The sequence below is a fragment of the Triturus cristatus genome, unplaced genomic scaffold, assembly GCF_964204655.1.
Source record: "Triturus cristatus unplaced genomic scaffold, aTriCri1.1 SCAFFOLD_141, whole genome shotgun sequence".
NCBI lineage: Eukaryota > Metazoa > Chordata > Amphibia > Caudata > Salamandridae > Triturus > Triturus cristatus.
This window is the reverse complement of record NW_028188323.1, coordinates 267,800-293,359: the sequence shown is the minus strand read 5'-3', so window position 1 is coordinate 293,359 and position 25,560 is coordinate 267,800. Positions and strand designations below refer to the sequence as shown.

General features: G+C 47.1%; 1 protein-coding gene across 2 annotated transcripts in view; it reads right to left on the bottom strand.

Moving 5' to 3' along the window:
• LOC146769067 (casein kinase II subunit beta) overlaps nt 1-25,560 on the bottom strand; it is a 182,082-nt gene that overhangs the window by 5,018 nt on the left and 151,504 nt on the right. For both annotated transcript variants that reach the window (XM_085640533.1, XM_085640532.1), the window contains exons 3-4: nt 10,239-10,341; nt 9,084-9,199 (exon numbers count right to left, since the gene is read on the bottom strand). In XM_085640533.1, coding sequence (XP_085496659.1) covers nt 9,084-9,199; nt 10,239-10,341 — 219 coding nt within the window. The remainder of the gene's footprint in view (nt 1-9,083; nt 9,200-10,238; nt 10,342-25,560) is intronic.

Here is a 25,560-nt window from a genome sequence, read left to right as displayed (position 1 = left end):
GGTCGGGACTCATCCAGGCTGGATCCAGTTGTGGGTTTAAGATGGTAGAAGCATATAAAAGTGGCTCCCCCTACCGCCACAGCACTCGCAGTACAATAGCGGTGTTTTTTTATTTTATTACTTTTTAGAAGAACGCGGCGTCCGCTTCAGGGACACCATGCTCTACAATACAATAGGTCTAGCATTTGCCAAAGTTTGACCTAATGGTATTGTAAATGACAATGCCTTTAATAAAATTAAAAGGCATTGCCATTTACAATGCCAATAGCTCAAAATCTTGCAATTGCAAGACCTATTGCATTGGAAATACTTGTTTTACCTAGCCATGTTGCAGTGCCAAGGGACCTCTTTTGGCCACATATGGTACTGCACCCTGCAACATGGCTGGGTAAAAAACATTGGCATTTATCATGCCAATAACTCCACAAGTGCAAGACCTATTGCATTTGCAATGCTTGTTTTATACACCTTCAGGCCACAGAAAATGGAAGCTATAGAACCAGTCCCAGAGGGTTCAGCACTCCAAGCTGAAAGGCACAAAGCTCCTACCTTGAGAATACTTAAATTCAGCCTGAATAGCCAGGAGAGTCAAACTTTCCTCAACCCCGCACACAGATTTCAAAAGCTACTTCGGGAGAGGCTGCTGTAAATTGCCTCTTCCCCTCAGCCTCCTCCCCCCTACAACACTTTCTGAATTTGTTGGTAGTTTCCCTGTTCTCCTGCGGCCATCACAAGACAGACCAAATATGCAAATAAGCTTCTCCTGATTTAATATTGCAATACCAGCTCTCCTGCTGTGCTGGGGAGAGCATGTAGCTTTTCTTTTGCTGATTTCTTAGATTTTTCTATATTTGGCGGGTGTGCCCAGTGCCACTAGGGCACCAACTTGTCATCCGACTGGGAGAAATTCGGGAAGCCCACCCCCTGCCAGCTCCTCACCTGGCCGGCATCCTGCACTGTCGGAGCGGAAGCAGGTAGCATGCTTCTCCCCTGCTGCTCCATGTGGGCAGCGTGTCTTCTATTGGTGGCCACCCACTCCCCAGACATGGGCACAAGGAGTAGGGGTGAGCCCACCACATTTGGCAGATGCGCGACAAAGCTCCCCTTGCTGAGGGCCTGGAGATGGGGTTCCAGGCACCTTCCCTTTTCTCTGGGGAGTACAACGGAGCTCCACATCCACTGCTTGTGTCAGACGTCCAGAGATGGTGGCCCGGTCCCCTTTCTTCTGTCTTGGGGTGGCGTGCGACAGAGCTAAACCATTTTTTCTGGCAGGAGCCCAGAGGTAGGGTTTCAGACCTACTTGCGCTGGAACCGGCTGAGGGTTTGGGATGCCCAGACCCCAAGAGCTCTTGGGAGGGAGCCCCTATGTACGCCCCTTCCTGAATTAAATACATAATTCAGACTCATACCAAACCCAGTGCCCTGGGCCAAACCCCAGGGTACAGTTAGAAAACAGCAGTGGAGCACCATGCGCTCAGATTTCCAAAAGATCAAAGGTAACCAACATTTAAAGGTCTTTAACTCGGATTTGGGAGATCTTGGGCTTTTTCTGTTTTTTTTTTACTCTTTAGTTGTGAGATCTAGCCACGTGGTGCAGTTGCAGCAGGCCTCAAAAGCAGTGTACTGGCCCCCTGCACCAGTTTGCCTTCTGCTCTTTGTATTGAATATGCTACTTACCAGTATGCATCTGTTCTTGGCATGTAGGGCTGCTGACATTCATATCTGTGCATAGATCGCCGCCTAGTGTTGGGTCCGGATGATTGCACATTGTTGTCCTGGAAGAGTCTTCGAAGTATCACGAGATAGGTGGCTCCTCCCCTGGACTACAGTGCGCATGGGCATCCTCTCCATCCTCAGATTGTTTTTCGCCATTGTGGCAGTGATGGAGTAGATACAGTAAGTGATGACCATGCTATACAGTAATTCTGAGTGCTGCAGCCACTACAGGCGCCGGGGAGGAGGGTGGGCGATATGAATGTCAGCAGCCCTACATGCCAAGAACAGATGCATACTGGTAAGTAGCATATTCAGTTCGAGGCATGTGGGCTGCTGAATTCATATCTGTGCATAGATTATATAGCAGTCCCTCCATTAGCGGCGGCTGCCCGTGCCAGCTGCAGCAGTCTGAAAAAGGGTCTTGAGAACAGCCTGTCCTACAGCTGCCTGCTGTTTGGAATGTACATCTACACAGTAGTGTTTCGTAAATGTATGTATAGTGGACCATGTGGCTGCTCTACATATTTCCTCTAAAGGAATATTCCCTAGGAAAGCCATGGACGCCCCTAACTTTCGTGTTGAGTGGGCTCTGGGAGGAATCGTTAATGTGCGTTTAGCTTTTTCATAGCAAATTTGAATACATTTAACGATCCATCTAGCTATTCCTGCTTTGGAAATGGTGAAAAGGCAACGAACAGTTGTTTTGTTTTCCTAAAATCCTTTGTTCTGTCTACATAGTACATGAGGGCCCTCTTTACATCTAGTGTATGGAGCATTCTCTCCGCGACATTTTGTGGATTTGGAAAGAAAACAGGCAGTTCAATAGTTTGATTCATGTGGAACTGCGATATCACTTTAGGCATGAAAGTGGGGTTAGTACGTAGTACAACTCTGTTGGCGTGAACCTGTATGAATGGCTCTTGAATGGTTAGTGCCTGGAGTTCACTAACTCTTCTCAACGAAGTGATTGCCACTAAGAAAGCTACTTTCCAGGTGAGGAATTGAATCTCACATGAATGTAGAGGTTCAAAAGGTGGACCCATCAATCTGGTGAGGACCACATTCAGGTTCCACACCGGTGCCGGTGGGTGAGTTGGAGGAATCACTCTTTTGAGTCCCTCTAAGAAGGCTTTGATGACAGGCACTTTGAATAGAGAGAGGTGCTGCCTGTTCTGAAGATAGGCCGCTATTGCGGTTAGATGGATACGGATGGAGTTGTATGCCAGATTGCATCGGTATAAGTGTAACAGATGATGTTCTGAATGGATGCATCCAGCGGAATAATGTCATTGTTTTTACAGTAAATGACAAATCTTTTCCATTTAGCCGCATAGTAAGCTCTGGTCGTGGGTCTCCTGGCCTCCTTGATGATATTCATACATTCTGGAGGCAGGTTTAGGTAGCCAAACTCTAAGACTTCAGGAGCCAGATCGCCAGGTTCAGCTGTTGCGGATCTGGGTGCTGAATTTCGCCATGGTTCTGTGTTAAAAGTTTGGGTGTTAGCCGCAGTCTTTGAGGCGGCACCACGGACAGTTCTAGTAACGTGGTGTACCATGGCTGGCGTGCCCACATTGGAGCAACCAGGATGAGTGTCATTGAGTGTTGCCGTAGTTTGCGTGCCACTAGCGGTATTAATGGCGCTGGGGGAAAGGCGTACGCAAATCTGCCTGACCAGTTCATCCATATCGCATTGCCCTGCGATTGTGGATGCGGAAACCTGGCGGCAAAGCTTTGGCATTTTGCGTTTTCCCTTGTGGCGAATAGGTCTATCTCTGGATGACCCCACTGCTGGAAGTACGGTTGGAGTACTGATGGATGTAGCTCCCACTCGTGCATTTCGTGGCTGTGTCTGCTGAGCAGATCCGCCATCTGGTTGTCCTTGCCCGGGAGGTGTTCCGCCATGAGGAACATGTTCCTCTGAATGGCCCACTTCCACATGCTCTGAGCCACATGAGACAACTGTGGAGAGTGTTCCTCCCTGCTTCTGTATGTAGTACATGGCAGGCATGTTGTCCGTCCGGATCAACACGACTTTGTTGCACAAGTGTACTTTGAATGCCTTAATTGCCAGGAAGATAGCCATCAGTTCCAGAAGTTTGATGTGCATCTTCTGTTGCTGTGTCGTCCATAGTCCCTGCACTGTGCAAGAGACGCGTCCGCCGTCAGTATTATCTGTGGAACAGGCTCTTGGAACGGTCGGCCCTTGCACAGGTTTTGTGGATTCCACCAATGCAGAGAGTTGTATGCCCGACCGCTCACCAACACTAGGTCTTTCAACTGTCCTTGAGTCTGATTCCATTGACGTGCCAAGCACTCCTGAAGCAGGCGCATATGTAGTCTCGCGTGCGGGACTATGAAGATGCAGGAGGCCATCATGCCTATCAACTGCATGAACACTCGCGCTGGAAGGGAGTGTTGTGGTCTGAACTTTTTTATCAGCAGTTGCATGCGGTTGATTCTCGCTAAATTTGGCTGAGCTTTGGCAGCCAGAGTGTCTATAGTCGCGCCCAGGTACTGCCGTACGTGGGCGGGTTGGAGAAGTGACTTTGGATAATTTATTGAGAATCCCAGACTGTGAAGAAGGTGAATGGTGTGAGATATGTGGCTGGCACACTGCTGGGCTGACTTTGCCTGAACAAGCCAGTCGTCCAGGTAAGGGAAGCCGTGAATGTGCTGTCTCCTTAAGTGTGCAGCCACTGTCGCCAGGCACTTGGTAAAGACTCTGGGCGCCGTTGTTACTCCGAAAGGGAGTACTTTGAACTGATAATGCTGGTCCTGAAGAGTGAACCTGAGAAATGTTTTGTGTGATGGGTGTATGGGTATGTGGAAATACGCATCCTTTAAATCTAGTGTTGCTGGGAAGTCTCCCTGACTGAGTAACGGCAGAACCTGCTGGAGGGTGAGCATATGAAAATGCTCTGACAGAATGTATTGGTTGAGGGGGCGGAGGTCTAGTATAGGTCGTAAAGACCAGTTCTTTTTTGGGATTAAGAAGTACAGAGAGTACACCCCTGACCCCCGCTGTTCCATAGGCACGAGCTCTATGGCTCATTTTTGCAGCATACTTAGCACTTCTTGCTGCAATAATGTCAAGTGCTCTGCGGACATAGGACGGTGTCTTGGTGGTATGTTGGGTGGATTGGATGTTAATTCCAGACAATAACCGTACAGGACAATTTCTCTGACCCACCTGTCTGTGGTGATGGATCGCCAGACTGGCAGGAACTGTTGGGAGTCTCCCCCCGACCGGCGTTACGTGGGCGGGGGGCAGCGACAAGACGTCACTGTTTGATATTGGCGGAGGACCTGGTGTTGTGTCCTCGTCCTCTGCCTTTGGTGCTGGATCCACGATATCCACCCCTATTGTTTTTATTATAGGTACTCTGGGTACCTCCTTTACTGTACTGCTGCTGGGACCCCTGACCTCTAGCTGCTCCTCTATTCCCGGGGCGACGAAAGGAGCCACTCCGAAACTGCTGCGACTGTAGAGCCCCCGTAGATTTCGCAGTTTGTGTCCTTTTTAATCTTTTCTAGTGTAGTGTCAACCTCGGGGCCAAATAAAAAGTCTGGGTTGACTGGTTGATTCAAGATATTATTTTGAATCTCAGGTTTGAACCCTGATATTCTCAGCCATGCATGCCTCCTCAACATTACACTAGTGTTGATTGCCCTTGCTGCAGTGTCAGCTGCATCTAGTGCGCATTTGATGGACGCATTTGTAATGAGTTGCCCCTCTCTGATGAGGAGCTCCGCTGCATCCTTGTATTCATCTGGTAGGTGTTCTAGCAGTGTTTCTATTGTATCGTAGTGTGACCTGTCGTATCGGGCCAGGAGTGCCTGAGTGTTGGCAATGCGCCAGATGTTTGCTGCTTGTGCTGCTACCCTTTTGCCTGATGTTTCTAGCACTTTGGACTCCTTGTCCGGAGGAGGAGCATCACCTGTAGTCTGCGAGTTAGCTCTCTTGCGAGCATTAGAAACTACCATGGAGTCCAACAGCAATTGACCCTTAATGTACATGGGGTCTCCGGGTGCAGGTTTGTATTTCTTCTCTATTCTGGGGTTTAATACCCGGGCCCTGGTGGTTTCCTTAAAGATGTCCTTAGCATGTTTAAGAACCCCTTTCAGCATTGGTAGAGTCTTGACCGTTCTTTCTGATGTGGAGAACGTGTCCACCAAGAAATCCTCCGTGATTGGCAGCTGCCCTTTCAATGAGGGCGTTAAAAGCAGCAGTATCTTCAGTGGGAGATGTTTTGACATTGTAAAGATGTGTCAGGAGCATCTTGTGGGTCACCTTGGTCAGTAGGGTCTCCCCATGCTTGATCTGGGTCTTGATGTTGGTCATCAGGGTCATTATCCACAGGATAAGTGGCATCATCCCCAATATAGCCCTCTCCTGCATCCTGTTCCGAGGGTGTAGGAGAAAAGGATGGTGGTTCCTGATAGGTGTGGAATGTTTCTACAAGCACTGGCGTCGAACCTGAAGCCAGTTTCCTTTTTAGTGGAATCTTGTAGGAGTCCAAGGCCTTCTCAGGAACAATTCTCCGCTTACAGAACAGCCTACCAGTGTCGGCGTCGATATACTGGTCCCGCGAGTCCTAGACATCGGTTCTTACTGTGGACACGGTTTGTGTGTGTTCGATACTCCTCCGAAGTTCGAAAATCGTCGGTGCCCCGGGTGGCAGCAATCCAAACTTGATCGGTGCCGGCGCCGAGTGAGCTTTAGCGACCTTGTGTGGTTCGGGACCCGTTTTTGGTTCGAGGGTTGCCCGTTCCCTGATGCGCTGTAGGGACTACGACACCTGTTGCAACGTGAATGCAGACGGTGCTTTGGAACCGACAGGCTCTTTGGAGACAGGCCTCGACGCGGTCTCCGGTGTCTTCCCGGCTTTCGGGTGTTTGATCCGAAGTTTGGGATCTACGACTGGTTGCTTCGATATCTTGTCCGCCGCTGCACTCTTAGATGTCGACGTAGTCGAATCGACCCCCGTGACCTTGGTGGTCGGTGCTCTGACTTTCGGCATAGGCCGTTACGTCTTCTCGGTACCGGAGTCGTCCTTTGTTTGGTCGGCTCCGACGTCCCTTTTCTGTGTCGACGGATTGGAGGGCTTCGAGGCCTTCGATCCGACCTGAACCAGTTGCACTTTCGGTTTGGATTTGACCGGTGCTGGTTTTGGTTTCGCGTTCACGGAATCGAATCCAGTCTTTTTTGATAGCGATGGCTCTTTTGAAATGTTCGAAGCCAGGCCTTCAGGCGGGGCTGTAGAACGATCCGACCGATCTTGGGTAAGGCCCGCTGGCGATACCTCGACCTGAGCCTTGTCAAGACTGTGTCAGTTGGCCTCCGCATCGACGGATTGGCCTAGCTCCTCGCCCGAGCTATCTTCCTTGGCCCCAAGGGCCTCATCGTCGTCTCCTACCTAGTCGACGACGTCTTCGTCCTCGAAGATCACCTCATCATCGTCGTCAGATTGGGAATCATGCTCCGAAGCATGGCTCGAGTCTATTTCTTCGACGCTCTTGACTTCCTCATCTTCAGTGCTGAATATGTTAACCGGGTTAGGCGCCGATTGTTTGGCCTCCAATCTTGCCGCCCGTCGATTCCGAAGTGTCTTCTTTGACCGGAACCGGGCGCAGGCCATACACCTTGACTCATCATGATCCGGTGATAAGCATTTGTTACACACCGGATGGACATCGATGTGTGGATATTTCGCATGACAAAGGACATCTCTTGAAGGGAGTCCTCGATTCCATCCTCGAACGTCGATCGATGTTCGGACCGAAACTAGGTCCGAGAAGTGTGAAGAAGTCCGAGAACGAGTATAATAATTCGTCGATACCGAACGCAAACAATACCGACGATACCTAAAGGCTTTTGGCCTTAAATAAAGTTTTCCTAACTTGAGCTAAGATAAGCACATCCTAACCCAATGGCGGAAAAAAACAATCTGATGATGGAGAGGATGCCCATGCGCACTGTAGTCCAGGGGAGGAGCCACCTATCTCGTGATACTTCAAAGACTCTTCCAGGACAACAATGTGCAATCATCCGGACCCAACACTAGGCGGCAATCTATGCACAGATATGAATTCAGCAGCCCACATGCCTCGAACCTAGTGCTCCTCGCCTCCTTCTGGGCTACAGAAATCCAGATCTTCTCCCAACAGGTCTTCAGGGGGCTGCTGTAGGCCTGCCTTGCCAGCCTTTTGAGAGACCTACTGGTCTTGGGGTCAACTGTGTGGCTAGTCCTTAATGGTATTAAGGGGTTTACCCTTCTTCCATGGCTGCTGTGGACATCCAGTTCCAGTAAAAAGCAAAAAGCAAGAATAAGTGGGGGTGGAAGGTTCTAGAAGCCAGGGAGCAGAGTAATTAACTTGGCCAGCAGTGTGACAAAAGGTCTGGGCTCAGATCCCGAGCTGAACCAGAGAAGCATGAACATTTTGGACGACCCATAAGATGTGCATATCACCGATTGATATTCGCATATTTGAACTAGGCACACACATTTAATCGGAGATACATTTCCCACTTAACTTTGTAGGCCAAAGGGAAGAGAAACTGTACTATATGGCATATCTCCTGCATGTGTACAATAATGTGCCACGGCAGACAAAACAGTAAACCATACTGACTTTACCTGTGAGGGCCAACTAATATTATAAGACATATCCCAGATCACTACCTAACCTTGCAAAGTACCCCCGCACAAGGCTACCTGAATGCAGTTACCGGGCTGCGCACGATTGAAGTCTCATAAATGTCCTCAGATGTGTACGTGCGTGGGCAAATATGTTCACATGTAACCAGCCAAGTGCCCCTTACCCTAGCTGTGTCGCAGCAGCCTTCTCTTAAAAGGCATGGCAAACACGCACAGTCCATTTACCATGTGATTATTGTAGGTGAGACAAGTAGTAAGATCACCCACAGTAAAAGGTTCAAAATCACGTAATAAGCAAAAAATAAGTGTGTACTAAATGGGCGGAAGCCAACTGCAACACATAGGATGAGTACACTATGCTTTCCATAATGTGCACGACGGCATAATACAGCGAGATGGGCATGACGGGCAAAGAAAATGAACCAAACTAAACCCCAACCCCAGTGCCACTCTCCTGCAATACCAGTTCGCTTCTATTGATACTGAAGTAAAACTACGCCAAAAACTAAAGTAGCAAGTTTAGAAAACGTAGGCTTAGATCGTACAGTTAGAACTTGGTTGTGAGAAACTGTGCTTCACTACCAACAGATTCAGTTGCCCTCTAAGTAGGTTTTAGCTAAATCAAATCTAATGTGCACAGTCCACCTGCACAGTCATCTGCCCTCTGCATTCTTTTTCAACTGGCACAGAAGAGGGATCACTTCTCACCATCTGTGCGATGCCTCTGTTCGTGAGGATGTAACGGGCATGGATGAGGCCATACAGCATCTCAGCTGCCTGCTCAATCAAGTCACTCTGGTTTGGGTTATCCTCCAACTCCTCATCTGCAGAGAAACAAGGATAAAGAAAAGATCAGTAGTGGCTTGCGATATGTGGGCAGGGGGAGCAGACCCTCTCCCTACAACAGCAATCCATGAATGGTGGTTATGCTGAAGGGTGTTTGGCAGGAGTCCTCTTCCTAGAACAGATCTTGCGATTGACTTACCAGCTAGTTAAAAGACGCAATGTGAGAAGCTCATCACAAGTAAAATAGGGGCTTAGTCTTAGAACCATCCTGTTACAGGAAAGTCCGACAGCCAGGATGTTTGGGACAGTTTCACTGTGAAAAATGAGTTTCACAGTCACTGTGGCCCAAAAAAATAGCACCAAGATGGCACAGGGAGGCTGTGAAACTTCAGAGGTTTACCAAACAGTCAACGTCAAGTGAGAGGGTGAACTGAGACCAGCTGGCTTTTAGGATTCTGTATTTTTGTTCAATCTGAAGGTTCATAGATTAACAAAATAAGAGCTACTGCAGACTATGTTTGCCCCTTTTATTGATAAGATTTGTCTAGTCGCTGGCCAAAGAAATCAAGCAAATACCATAAATTGCAGAACTCAGCAGAAGTGTAGATCCAGGTAAACTCAAGACACATGGGTCATGAATAAAACACCAAAAGGCAAACACAATGGGATATCAGATCTTCAAATGTATACAATTTCTAGTGATGTTAAGATGCAAGCCCCAATTTATTTTGCAGATATATTGAACGATTCTTCTGTTAGGATGTTTTGAAATACCTTTCTCAGCAGCTATTCCTTCGTAGTTTACACATCAAGAAAAATTCATGCTTGTGAACTGGTTATCGTTAGCCCTAGTACATCTAGCCAGCTAAGAGTCGCAAACCTATTAGATTTCCTGAAATCAATAAGGCAGAGAGGAAAGCCAGGAATTCCTTAATCTCAAGATCCTGTGAAAAATTCTGTACTGAATAACGACTGTTAAAGGAAGTGGAAAATGAGTTCATATTCCTTACCCAAGCCTCTCTACCATCTCACCTCCCTTCCTAAAATAAGGCGGCACTTCCAGAAAGGATGGCTCACCTGGCTCAAGATCCAGGATCATGTCTAGGGCCTGGCGGTAGTGCGGGACCTGCTCATTCAGTCCCGTCAAGTTGAACTTGTCCTGGATGTAGTCTTCGTCCACCTGCAAGGAGAAAAACGAATGATTAGAGTTCATAGAAATCACATGACGTAAAGAGGGAAACAAGTAGAAGAACCTTGTAGCTGATGTAAACATAAAAGTTCTAAACCAACCTATATATAACCAATATTCACGTAGCTAACTAAGACCATGGGTCCCCTATCTACCCAACAAAATAATTATTACAACAGCTTGAATTTATTAAATCTGTCAAAGACTAGAATTAGTTTAACAAAGAATACAATGGTACAAAAAGACAAACATTAAGAGCAACACGGGAATAATCATGACCCACGGTATTTCTACATTCCCCTGACAATCCAGTGAGAAAAATAAGCAGAAGAGAAAGCACAGGTGCACAAATGTAATGTCAGCATGGTACAGTCAAGACTTTATAGAAGGATGACAAGATTGTTCAGCTCTGGTTTGATGGGACTGAAGCTTTCAAGATTCAGTAGAGTAATTATCAAAACAACATTTCCTAGTCCTCTTTCTATGGAAGCAATGGACACATTTTCCAGCAAACAGACATTAATGCAGTGTAAGGTGCACCCTACCATGCTTCTAAGATCTGTATACAAAATTAAAGTTGAACAACAACGCACCTTGACCGCTGGGGAATTCCAGTAAGACGAAGTGTGAATCCAACTCCATCGCTAGGCCTGGCATTAGCCAAAACCTTTAATCTTAGCAAAATTATGTAAATATATGTTCCCTATAGGGGCTGGTTTTTATCTTAATCCGACACCATTTGGAATAACTACACACTGGAATATGCATGTTCCTAACTTTTCAATTCTAGTTTGAGTTGTCTCGGGCAGCACTACATGTGTATCCAGATAAGCATGTACTCTGTGGGAAATCATAGCAAGCCACTAACCTCTGGTGTACGTTCCATTTACTCACTGTTATAGGCGCACACCATAGAGCACACTAACTTACCAGGTGAGGAGCTGACTTACTACACATCGTTTTTCACTTCCACTATTTTTTTAAATTTTGATACTGAATATTCTAGATTCTTGAGGGCACGCATTATAATTAAGGAAAAACTTTTCTGTTTACAGACATTTCTACGATTCATCCATCTTGTGGCTTTCTGATGAAGGCAATTTGCCAAAAGGCACATAGAAAATCATACATTTACCGAATGTAGTCCTTTGGCCACAAATATGCATTTTTGTTTAATCAGATAACTAAAACACCATGTTTAATCTTGAGATATGAACATAATTGGTGCACAAATACATTATACTTTTGGCACATATTGACAATTAAAGGGATGAGAAGTGGATGAATGCACAGGTATGTATGAGTATTAGTATGTCTTGATTGTTATTTATGTTATCTATATAGTGTATATATTTTTTCTATTTATAAATTAGACACAGTGACATTGTTACTTATAAGATTACAACGATTTTTCTACTTTTGTAATAAGATTGTTTTTCTGTGTGTCCTTTATTGTGCCCTTTGCCCTACTTTATAATTACTTGCTGTGAGAAGTTGGCCTGGTATATGATGCTCACTAGTTAAAGTGATCACCTTGTACCATGCCAAGCAACCCTTATGGTGTGGTTGTAAGTCAACCTTTTCGGACTAGCTGCCCTAGTGGTAGCGTAGGCTAAGCAGTCTTTGAGGCTAAACTCGTGAAGCGTGTTAAGCCAGCTGTTTTACCAAATGTAACCCCCTTTTATACCAATGAAAGGACACCACACAGATATATATTCAAAATATATATGTATTTATTTCTCAAAGTAACCCCTAGTCTCTTTATGAGCACAGGAGCACAAATCGTCAAACAAGATTATCACAGAATACACAGAAGTTGCACGTTCTATGGATAGGCCCTGGTGGCCACTCAAACCATATACTAAAATAGTGGTATAAGTACCACGAACAGAAAAGGGAAAAGGCCTAGGGCCTCTAGAATCGCTGGGCCTACAAGGAGCTAACGTCAGTTAGTGACCAGGAGGTCCACGGGTGGCGTGTGCAGAGCAAATAGTCACACGCGTGCTCCCATAGGTTTCAATGGGTGCGTAAAAAGTACAAAGTTACTGCAAAGAGGATCTTCCGGATGGACTAGGAACTCAAGATTTGGAACACAGGCACTAGAGATGTAATACTACACTTGGGCACAGGTGTGCCAGCTTTACCTCACCCACAGAAAGCGGGTGCATAGGCCTCGAAGTGCGTCGGGTTGCTTCTATCTGTTCCGTGGAGCTTGAAGACAAAGATGCTGCAGGCGGTCGGTCCGGGAGAGATGCAGTGGATCCAAGAGTGGATCGGAGATGTTGAAGACCTGTAAGCAGAGGGGACAGTGTTCACAGTCACTAGCCAGTGACCAGCGTGGCACCAGGTGGGTACCAGGCGATGTCGGGTGCAAACAGGTGATGAGGGGTAGCTTGCCTCCGCAGCCACGTGGTCCCTGAAGGTCGACGACGTCCAGGAGTCGGCTCACGAGCTGTCCCACGCAGGCTCTCGCTGTCGGCGGTGTCGGCGACTTGATCGAAGCAAACAAGCCTTGGCAAAAGCAATTGTAGGAGGATTCGGAAATCAGCTGTTGGTTCTGACCAGCAAGGTCAGAGGGATTGCTCCTTTGGAGGGGAGCAAGGGCCAGTCTGGAGCAACCAGACCAGCAGTGTATTTCGTAGAGTTCGTCGCCAAGATGGCCACTAGCCAGCGGGCCAGCAACCGGTTAGGCGCGTCGAGTGGCAAAATGCAGAAGGGCCCCACGCAGATCGTGGAGATGCTGGAGGGCTCACCTTTGGTGCAGATGCTGCTCGGGGGTTGGGCTTCTCAGATCCCAAAGCACAACTTGGAGGGAGCCTCGGTTGTTGCACTTGTCAGCTTGTCGTAGTCGTTCCAAGATGGCTGGCTCCACGTGTCTCGGTGCCTCCACGGGTCTCTTCTTCTCAGGGACTGTGGATCGGGCGGTGAGAGGTCTGGAGGTCCAGGTCTTGTCAGTCTCTGGGCTCGGGCTCCGGCGGGAGGCGGCGGCAAAACAGACGTTGATGCGCTGGATGGTGCTTGCGTTAGCAAGGTGGTCACTCCCTGACCACAGGGGAGATTTTCTTCAGTCTTCTGTGCAGCAGAATGTCGAAGTTCCCGTCTTCTTCTTAGTGTCAAGTTGATTCCAGGATGTCTGAAGTCTTAGGACACAGCTCCTACCTTTAAGCGGATTCTAGGGGCCGGACTACCTGCTAGGTCCCTCCCTATGGGTGGGACCAGGAAGGGGGGTGGTTACACCCCCAATCCTTTGTCCAGCTCGCCCCAGGCCCGGGACTGGTGTGCCCCAGGACCGGTTTGAACTGGCATATGCACCGAGGCTCCTTGTGAGCCACAGGCATGTCTGGTTTCTTTCAAGCCCTACCTGACCAATACACAAAATCCTGTCTGGGGTGGTGCACGTACCTCCCCTGGCAGGAAACCCTTTGTCCACACCTCCCAAGCTGGAAGGACTCCCAGCAGCAGGAGGGCAGACTTGTGTCTGTGGTGGCAGCATCCATTTTGTGGAGCTGAGGCTATGTCTGATTTTACCCGGGTTTCAGGCACTGTACATGTCGTGTCCCTCTAGAAGGGTGGAATGCTAACCCCGTCGCCAGAATTGGCGAGGGGTTAGTATTCCAATTCGTATGACACCTTACTCGACATGTTTTGATAAAGCCAAACCAAAGATAGCATTTAACCGCGAGGTTCATAATGCACTTAAGAGTATATGGTATGACGATATCTGGAAACAGTAGAAGGAAGTTGTTCCGACCACTGCAGACAGGCTCAGCTCATGCCAGAGCACCATCTCACATGGAACCAAGCACTCTGCCTTCAGGATTGTTAAGGCCTGCCATAGGAGTGACTTATAGGTTACCAGGTGTCCCATTTAAGGTTAGGTATAGGTATACTACACCTAAGTAAGAGGTGATTACACCAACTTACCCCAGCTGAGTGATCAGCCAGTTGTGTCAGATTGTTAGGCCAAGCCTGGGGTGGCATAATACATGCTGCAGCCCTTGGCAGGCCTTGGGTACACCAATGCCCTGGGTACCTAGTGTACACTGGTACAGGGGCTGACAGGGTGATCCACTTCCAATTGGTTATGCACCTAGGGTGCATAGTTTTAATTTAGTAGAGAGAACAGCAGGCTGGGGGTCTGATTGGCAGGCCCACAGCCTCAATATGTCAAAAACCAGTGAAGCAAAAAGCAAAAATTTGGGGTGACCATAGGATAGCAGACCCTACTCTCCTACACTTGCATGGGATTGCTTTTTAAAATTCATTGATGTTATCCATGCCTGGGTCAAGCTAGCTTGTTGCAGGGGACCGACCCCCTTCTCTTCTCAAATTATTCTTCTAGGGTCTTTCATCCAGCTCTTTTCATCCATTCTTGTATCATTCACAAATTTATCACCCCCCACACTTTTTTCTCCAATACGGATTGTTATGACTCTGAAAGTGCACTGTAGCCGTGCCAGTGCTCTCTACCTAAAATATGATGGATGTGAATTGTTAACTCCAATTTGCACGGACTTTGACACCCTTATAAGTCCCTGGCAAATTGTGCTAGTGGTATCCAGGGCAAAGGAGTTAAAGGGTCACCAGGGTCTGAAGCACTGACTGTGCCACCTTGAGTGGCCCAAGTAAACGGATGACAGCAGTCCTACCATTGCAGACTGCAGGAGTAGTGCAAACTGCTCCACCTCAACTTTGCCCTCACCCTCAGTGGCAAGGTCACAGCACTATTTTTAATATATGTCAGTCACCACTATGGTAGGCCTTGCGAGTCCAGGAAGGAGGGTACATTATAATAAAGGTGTGGACATACAAGGGCAAGCTTATATGTCCCTATAGTAGCCTCTTTCCATTAAGGACTACTATAAGTGTTCAGGGGGCAATAGGATAACATGGGATGGCACCTGGGCATCCCAAAGTTTCCAGCTCTATTGAGGTCTCACTGAAATAGGGCATGTTTGGTATCAAACAACTTGTCTTATCAATCCAGACCTTTTCCCAAATTTTGATTTAATGTGACATCACCCAGGTGGCTACCTTAAAGGTTGCCCACCTGGATGCACCAGCCTTTCCTGTGCCCTGGCTGACAGCCTACAGCTGCTGCAGCCAAAACAGGAATCAGACTCCTGCCAGGAGGTGTGATCCTCTCAGGAGTCAGAAACTATGGACTGGACGGGAGGGGGGGGGGGGGGGGGGGGGGGCGATAACTCCCTCCCCGGCAGAATGGCAAGTGGAGTGGTACATCAAGGCTGTGAGCTTCAAAGCACCCGCCGCCTCCTATATACGATCAGGATTCCTCCTAGAGGATAAAAAAAGCCAACCCCACCTCACCCTACCCCAGGACATTTGCGACCCAGGCTGGCTAATTACATAGTCAGGAGGCGTACACAGATGGCTAGCCACATCCCTTGGCTACCAGGTCTGTACAGACTAAGAAGGTTTCTGCTATTTTTAAAGTGGCAGAATAGAGGCTTCTGGGTAGAAATGGTTCCACCCTCCACAGGAAATGGGTCACTTCAGGAGCAGATTAGCGTCTGGGGCTTGTAGCCCATTGGCCACTAGCACCCATATCCCTAATACCGCTAAATCTAAGATTTAAGGTGCTCCCCTGTAGTCAGATATGAACGACTTGCAACAAAGGACAAAGAGAACCAAGTCAGCAACTTTAGTACCTGCACAAAGCATAAGCAAGATAACAGGGACCTGTGGCAACCATCCTGCAACTGCACAACTGTGACTCATCCCGGACCAGAGACAGGTTCTCAAGTAAAGAGGAACCCCTCTGCAAGCCAATGGCAACCACAGAACTCCCTTGGATTAGAGGTACCAGTCACCTGTAGCCCGCAGGGAAAGCACACTCCCTGAACCAAAGAATCAATGACCATCAGGCCTGCCGAAGGATCGCCCAAAAGCAAATGGTCTAATGCACTGTGGGAGACGTAGTTGTGACCTCCAGCACCTTTCAGGCAGCTAGTGTTTTTCCCCCAGACTCCAGGACGTCGAAGCAACCCAAGGCTGAATTTGCCGCTGTCAAAGCTTGTTGGTGGTCAGTCCTGCTACCACTACCTTTGTCTGACGATGTGCCTCGAGGAAACCCTACAACACCTTCAACCCAATGCCTCAGTGGCACATTTGTCGAGCTTTTGCATCAGTTTCCTCACTAAGAAGTAAAACTAGAAAACCCACAGCTCCCGCTTCAACACCAGGGACAGCTAGGACAACTCAGCACCCGGGCCCTACGAGTCAGGTAAAATTCAACTAACTGTTGGACCGTGTTGCTAGGAACCCCCACCTCACCACCAAGTGGTTTCCACTGAACTCAACTTGCAAGTGACCGATTGTCTATAATGTTTATCCCCATTGACTGCAATGCTAAAGTTCTGGAAGACTGAAATTCATGGGGTTTTTTTTGCTTTAAAAATCCATAACTCCGGTTATACTCCGATTGTCTTCGTTTTGGTGTCTAACTTTATATAAAAATCTGCTTTTAAAAAAAATATATAAATTGAGGTCTGATGTCTGTCGAGTTGTGTCAATTACTAATTGTCCATGATGGTACTCTGAATGTTCCTCCTAAAGCCTGACTGCTCTGTGCCACTATTCCAAGAATGAGCTAGGGATTCATTAGTGTGATTCCAAAGGACCTATTTGGGGTAACGTGAGATTATTACATAGTGAAGTCTAACAGGCGTCACTGCAGAATACTCCACTTTAATACACCCACAACAGCATACAGCATGTGGCAATGGACCAGCCACTTTAGCCATTGGCTACTGTGAGTCATGGCACTGCTCTTTCATAAAGGAGCACATCAACCCACAAAGCAGTTCCCTTCAATACAAGAGACGTCCATGGCAATGTGTGCTTTTTAAAACAAGAAATATTTTTGCTCCCCCCCCCCCCCCCCCCCCCCCTCATCACAGGTTAAGATTTTCTTTATTTCATTTTACAAGGACCAAGGAAATCCCTACGCGTTTCGGTTTGACTTAGACCTTGACCACGGGTAGTTAAACTCATTTGGGATAGCTGTTAAATACCAATTAAAACCCCCTCATTACCAGTCCGTTACTCCTGTCTCTGTAGTGCACAATGTGAACAAACAAAAGTGGAATATTGAAAGTATAAATACAAACCATGCATAACTGAAAAGTTGAGGCAAGCATATTGTTTATCAGGTTTGTATCATTGGTTTTTGATATAAAATGTGAATTCTTTAAAGCAATTATAGGCCCAATAATAGGGGCAAATCCGACCAATTCAGTATATCGATATTAGGGCTCCCGGTTTTATGGTATTTATTTTTTTGCCATTTCGGTCTGAATTTATCCATATTTATTTTTAGCTAATTTTATCTGTATTTATCCATATTTACTTTGGGTTTTGTGGAAAAATTAAGCTGAAATTAGTAGATTTGCACAATTTATTTAACCAATAAATATGCACTTGAATGTCTGCCAGGTGTCAGTGCTATGAACACCCACAGAAGATAAATCAATGCACTTATATGAAAGTAAGCAAATGTCAGTATCAACCTTGAGCCAATCTACTGCTGTTAAAGCCTCTTTACTAAAATTCCTTTCTTGTTTTTAAACCCCCTTATTTATCAATCCACATATCTATTTGTCTGGCAGTCATGGCAGACAGTATTTAGAATTACTCAAAAAATCAACCCAATTTCCATTTTTATCCACATATAATAATAAATACAGACAAGAAAATGTATCTTTTCGGTCTGTATTTATCTGTAAAAAAATCAGTAAAAACGGAAAACGGGGAGCCTTCATCAATATATGCATGAGGTTCCTTATTGAATCATGTCGATAGGCAGTTCACACTATATATTTTTAACCCATATCATTTCTGATCTGATGCCTAAACACTTATTTACCTCATAAGTGGATAATTAATATGAAAGCGACGTGCAAGGTGAGACTTAAAAAAACAGCAAATTCATTATTCTGAGAGAAATCAAATGTTGTATAAATCTATATACAGTTCTTCATTTGGATGCAAGTGATGTGGAGTGTGTGTAGATTCGAAATATGCCGCGATTCCTGTTGCCTTAATTTACGTTCACGGTCATCTCTGTTCATGATGTTGTGCGTGTATATATATATATATATATATATATATATACACATACACATATATACATATACACACACACACACACACACACACAACTAATCCCGCTTTGTCTAAAAAACGGGTCTGACATGCTTGGGTTGCTTAACACAGATTTAATACCTCCAGAATGCACTTTAAAATCAACGTGATGGCTACTGGCAGACGTGTTTCGGCGGTTGCCTTTATCAATGCCGGATATTCGCTGAGTGTTCAAAATTGGTGCTTGCGGGGCTTTGTTAAAAATCACGATGAGGAATCTCATTAGCTGAAGAGTGTAACCATAGAAAGAGGACAGGGAAAGATCCACAAGTAAGTACTTGCCTCTTTCCTTTTTCCAAAGTCCCTCATGCTCTGTGTAAAAAATCCTGCATAGGGAACAGGACAGTCGATAGTTCTGAGCCTCCCTTGCATCCAATAGTGCCTTTGGTTTCGGCTGCTCCTTTTGGTTTGCGGGATCATCATAGCGGATTTTCATTGTAGCTTGGCAACCCACTCAGCAGTCAATCTGCTCCCTCTCCCCACTGCCATTCACAGTACAGGCTGGGGGGGGGGGGGACTGGGCGGTGCCGCGTTGCGCAGTCCATGCACGAAAACAAATAGTTTCTTACCGGTCGGTGTAGCTTTGCAGCTTGAAGACTTTCTGGATTCACTATGCTGTGCATTATTCTGCGGTCTAGTGGTTGGGTCCGGAATCGTAGTGTTTTTTCTCTTTCTTTTTTTTTCATGGCCCAGGTGGGCGTCGACATCCCAGGTGTCCTCCCGTGACGTCTGCGTGCTTCCTCCGGAAGCTCCCACCTTTGGATTTTTTTTTCCCCTTGCTTTTGCTATTTGGTTCATCCTTTTGTGTATCAAAGTTTTTTTTTTTTTTTGTAAATCTTTTTTGTTTTTTTTTATCCCCTTCCTCCTGTCTCATCTTTCTGGCGGCGGTGGGTGGGTTCGCTAGTGAATCCAGAAAGTCTTCAAGCTGCAAAACGACACCGACAGGCAAGAAACTATTCGTTTTGCAGCGTGAATCTTTCTGGATTCACTATGCTGTGCATAGACTTTGTAGCGGTTTGCCAAGTTTGTGGTGGCTGGGTGGAAGATGAGCGTTGGTTGCTGAATATATGTTGAAGCACTTTTTGTCCTACTTGTGCTTCCTTGTACATCTGTATATCCACGCAGTAGTGCTTAGTGAATGTGTGCACTGATGCCCATGTTGCTGCCAGGCAAATGTCTTGGATGGGTGTGTTTGCCAGGAAGGCTATTGTTGCTCCCTTTTTTCAGGTAGAGTGGGCTTGTGCTGCTCCTTGTGGTTCTTGTCCTGCCTGCTTGTGGCAGAATTGTATTGTCTCAGTGATCGATCCTGCGATGGTGCCTTTTGTTACCGGTCTGCCCGAGAAACTGCCTGCGAAAGACACGAAGAACTGCCCTTCTAGCGTCCAGAGTGTGCAGTGCCCTTTCTGCACTTGTGGATGGATTCTGAAAGAAACTTGGTATCTGTATTGTCTGGCTTAAGTGGAACCTTGACACCATCTTTGGCATAAAATGTGTGTCTGTTCTCATTACCACCCTGTCATTGTGAATTTGAATGTAGGGTTCTTGTAGTGTTAGCGCTTGCAGTTCGCTTACCCTGCGTAGCGAAGTTATTGCTACCAGAAAAGCTGTCTTTATGGTGAGCATATGTAGAGAGGCCTTGTGAATGGGTTCGAAGGACGCCTTCATAAGTTGCGTGAGAACTACATTGAAGTTCCAAGCCGGTGGTGGGGCGATTCGTTTTGCCCCTTCCAGGAATCTTTTTACCACCTGGGATGTAAAGAAACATTTCCCAGTTTCTCCTCTTGTGTAGGCTACTATTGCTGCTAGGTGAACCCTTAGCGAGGTGTAGCTTGGGTTGCTCTTTATCAAGTGTGTTACATATATTAGCACTGTTGATACCCTGCTGACTCTTCTGTAGCTTTTCCTTGAGGCACCATTGGGTGAACCTTTTCCATTTTGCTACTTAACACTTCAGTGTGGTAGGTCTTCTTGCTTCCCACAGCACCGCCAGCATGCTCTCTGGGAGTTTTAGGTGTGCGAACTAAGTCTTCAGGAGCCAAGTTGCTAGGCTGAGGCTCTCCGGTTCTGGGTGGAGCACTTCCCCGTTTTGCATTGAGAGCAGGTCTCTTTTTGGGAACTTGTGTGGTGGCCCCTGCGCCATCTCCATTATCTGTGAGAACAAGGACTGCCTGGCCCACAGTATCAGTGTCATGTTGCTTGTTCTGCATTTGCTGAGCACCCTGTGTATCAGGGGTATCGGGAGAAAAGCGTAGGCAAATGTCTTCGACCAGCTTATCCATAGGGCATTTCCTTGGGATTGCTGCCCTGGCTGTCTAGATGCGAAGTTTTGGCATTTTGCATTCAGGTGTATTGCAAACAGGTCTATTTGTGGGGTCCCCCACTTCTTGAATAGCTTTCGCGTTTCCTGTGTATTGAGCTCCCACTCATGGGATGCCGATGTCTGTCTGCTTCCACATTTTCCTTCCCTGGTAGATGTATCGCCAGTAGGTCTATTTTTAGTGGGATGGCCCAAATCCAAATCTCCTGTGCTAGGCTTGATAACGCCACAGATTGTGTGCCTCCCTGCTTGTTGATGTAGAACATTGTTGTGGTGTTGTTGGTTTGTATCAACACTCTCTGGCCGTTCAGTGGTCTCTGGAAGGCTTTTAGGGCAAGGAACAAGGTCTTTAGTTCCAGATAGTTGATGTGTCTTATCGTATCAGTTTGGGTCCACAAACCCCTCACTTTGAGCTGGTTCATGTGCGCTCCCCATCCTATTTGGGATGCGTCTGTTGTGATGTCACTGTAGTTGGCGGTGTAAATGTTTTCCCCTTGGTTATGTTCTTTGTTCCACCGTGTGATCTCCTCTTGCACTGCGTGCGTTACAACCACTAGATCCTCCCAACTGCCTGTTGCCTGTGACCATTGCTGCTGTATCCATTCCTGGAATGGTCTCGTGTAGTCGGATATTGGGGACTAGGTGAATGCAGGACGCCATCATCCCCATGAGTGTGCTCACTGTCCTCGGAGTCAGAGGTTGAGACTTCCGGTATCGACGTGTCTCCTTCAGTAGTGCGAAGGTTCTCTTCTCGCTGGGGAACACCCTTCACTGAATGGTGTTGATCTGTGCGCCCAGGAAGATCTTCACCTGATGTGCTTCTATCGAGGACTTTCCCCAGTGTATCCAAAATCCTAGTTCTGTCAGCGTGTGCGTGATCCGCTGAGCATGCAGTTTGGATTGTTTGTAGGAATTTGCCTTTACCAACCAATCGTCTAGGTAGGGATATACATGAATTCCCTGTCTTCGTAAGTGCGCCGCTACCGCAGCTAGGCATTTCGTGAAGACCCTTGGTGCGAATTTTAGTCCAAAGGCTAGGGCTGTCAACTGGTAGTGCGCTTTGTTGATGGCAAAGCTCAGCAGATGTTTGTGTTTTCGGTTCATGGGAATGTATAGGTAGGCATCCTTGAGGTGTATGGTGGACATAAAATCCCCGTCCCTTATGTGGTATAACTTCTTGTAGGGACGTCATTTTGAATTTGAGTTTTTATGTATTGGTTTAGGAACTGTAGGTCCAGGATGGGTCTTAACGTTTCGTCCACTTTTGGCACGAGGAAGTAGTTGGAGTACATTCCCTGGTTTGTTTCTTTGAACGGCACTGTTTCTATGGCATCCTTTTGGAGGAGTTCTTGTGCTTCCTGCAGGAGGAGCACGAGCTCTTTTGCTGTGCGTGTTTTGTTGGTTGGCCTCCTGTTTGGTGACATTTTTTCTAGTTCTATACTGTATCCAAACTGTATGATGTCTAGTATCCATTTGTCGGTTATCTTCTTCCATTCCTTGAAGAAGTGTCTTGGTCTGCCTCCTACCGGTGTTACATGTTCGCTGTTTTCTCCTTTGTGTGTTTGGAACTGTTTTGAGCCTTTTGTTGTGCCGCCCCCGTAGAGATGTGTGGGTGGGCACTTTCGGTACAGCGGAGTCACTTTGAGGTGGATTGCTGCTGTCCCCCTCTTCTCGTTTGTCCATGCCCCTTCGGTCGCCCCCGAAAGGACTGGCCCCTAGGTTGGTACTGCCAGTTTTGCTGTTGCTGACCTTGCTGTGCTTGGTTGATACCCTGATGACTTTGCTGGCAGGTCTGGTGCGAGGTTCCCGTCTGGTTTCCTCCTCTGCCATTCGGTCTCCTTGAGGGGATGCCCCTTCTCATCCCTCTGAACTGCAATGCTCCCATGGCCCTTGCAGTTTCGTTCTCCTTTTTGAGCTGTGTCAGTTGTTCCCCATTGAAGGCTGTGTTCAAAGTATTGTTCTGGACCTCTGGTTTGAAACCTGAGATCCTTAGCCAGGCATGCCTCCTTTGTCACTCCAATCATCATGAGCCTGCTGGATGTGTCTGCCGCATCCAGGGCCGATTTTAGGCAGGTGTTGGCCATGTTCTTGCCTTCCTCCACCAGGTGTGTTGCCCTCTGCTGGTATTGTTCTGGGAGATAAGTAGCTGTCCGACATCTTCCCAGTGTTGGTACGCATGTCTGTTTATTAGGGCATTGGAGTTCGCAATGCGCCAGTGAATTGCTGCATTCCTCTCTATTTTCCTCCCTGTGAGGTCTATCCTCTTACTCTCCTTGTCTGGAGGTGGCCCAGAGTTTGTGGGAATGTTGGCCCTCTTTCTGGCTATCGCCGTTCTAATGGAGTCGGCCGGTACGGATCCCTGGATATATTCTGGATCCTTCGAGGAATGTTTATATTTTTTCTCTGTTCTAGGGTTGACCGACCTGCAGGTAGCTGGCTCCTTGAAAGCTTCCCTGCCCTGGTCCAGTACACTTGGGAGCATGGGAAGGAACTGGCTCCTAGTTTGAGTGGGTAGCAGTGTTTCTAAGAGGAAGCAGGCCTTTGCTTTTTCTTCCTCTAATTTGACCCCATACGTTGCTGCAGCATTCTTGATGACCATGTTGTAGATGCCAATGTCGTCTGGCGGCAACGGCACTGACGGATAACACTCTACGGCTTCTTCTGGGCTTTCGGCATCGAGGTCTTGCCAATCCAGGTCCTGCGCCGTAGAGGGAGCTGATTCCAAGCTTGTTTGTCGATCTTCCTCGCCTTCTCCCTCGTAATAATACAGGCCCTCTTCGTCCTGCTGCTCAGCTGGTTATGGAGTTTTCGGTGGGTCGGCAGCGTCGAACTCTTCTTCGACTCCTACCTCGACAACTTCGAAGGGATGGTGCATCTGCTCATCCGTTCTTCGAAAACCTTCTTACTCTGGAGGATACTCTCCATTTCGGCCTCGAGCCTTCTTTTCTTCCTCTCCATTTCGGCCGCCTGTTCGGCGTTGAGAGTTTCGGCACTTCTCTTCGAGGTCGATGTTGACGTCAAAGTCGCCTTCGGCTCTTTTTCCTTCGGCGTCTATTGCTTCGATGCCAGTGCTCCTTTCGCGGACTTTGGCTCTGGTTTTCAAGAGTCTGTCGGGGGTTTAGGGAAGTCCTCTGGTCCCTCGGCGATGTTGTCCTCTTCCCCGCTGGAGAGGCCCAAGTCTCAGAGCGACAGAGGTTCTCCTTGGCCTTGCATGGCGTAGTTCGCTCTCCTGTCATTCCCTTAGTCTCAGGGTCTTGGGGGTGAATGCCGAAAAGGCGTTGCAGTCCTTGCTCTCGTGGTCGATTGGCAGTCAGAGGTTGCAGACCGGATGCTGGTCCTTTTGCGCTTATTTGTGGTGGCAGTTACAGCAAAATTTGAACGGGTTTTGTCCATTCCTGCGCTCAGGGAGCTCCCTGTGTGCGCATTTTCCGTAGAACGTCGAAGTTCTTTATCTCCCTCTCCTTCTTAGTCGTCCCGGCTCTGTGTTCCTGGTTGTGAGATGCAAACTCCAACTTCTCTGTGGTTTTCTGCTTGATTTCTTCTCCTTTTTCCCCAAAACTCTGAAACTCCTCGGAAACTATCCAGACCCAACGGCGTAAAAAAGAATCTGAAGATGGCGCCAAAAGGTGGGAGCTTCCGGAGAAAGCACGCCAACGTCACAGGAGGACACCAAATGGTGGGACCCCGACTCCCACCTGGGCCAGGAAGAAAAAAAAAACAAGGAGAAAAAAACACGATTCCGGACCAAACCACTAGACCGCGGAATAATGCACAGCATAGTGAATCCAGAAAGATTCATGCTGCAAAACCACTGGTATGCCGGCAGTACGCGGAGCTCCAGAACGAGGGGCATGCCAGTTTGAGGAGCAGACCTCCGCCACATATACACCACCAATCCCGCTTTGTCTAAAAAAACGGGTCTAACACATGCTTGTATAAATCTATATACAGTTCTTCATTTGGATGCAGTGGTGAGTGTGTGAAGATTCGAAATATGCCGCGATTCTTGTTGCCTTAAATTACGTTCACGGTCATCTCTCTGTTCATGATGTTGTATTTGCTTGAATACACACACACATATATATACATATACATAAGTTATACATACATTCGCTGAAAAAACTATAGCTTTCAGGAACGTAATAGTTAGTTGGACATTTCACTCGTACAAAACCATAGAAATTCCGGCGTTACAGTTAGTTCAGCTAACTATAACTCGCGCCCCCGCAATGCACTGCTGATGATGTCATCAGCAGTGCATTGCGGGGGCGCGAGTTCTAGTTAGCTGAACTAACTGTAACGCCGGAATTTCTATGGTTTTGTACGAGTGAAATGTCCAACTATAAAGTTCCTGAAACCTATGGTTGTTTTCAGTGAATTTCGATGGTTTTTTAAATGCTAATTTCTAACTATAACGTGCCTGAAACCTATTTTTTTTTTAGTGAATTTCTATGGTTTAAATGCTAATTTCCAACTATAACGTGCCTGAAACCGATGGTTTTTTCAATGAATTTCAAAGGTTTTTTTTAAATAAAATGTGCAAGTCTAATGTACCTCAATCCTGTTTTTTTATTTTCTATCTATATCTATCTCCAATCGAAACTGCTCCCAGAGTGAAGATGCCACACACATTCGTATTTTTCACCTTTTATTTGGTAGGCAGCAGCGAACTCAGTTATGACTTCCCTGCGTGTTATGCGCCAATTACACCATACGCGTTTCGGGTACTC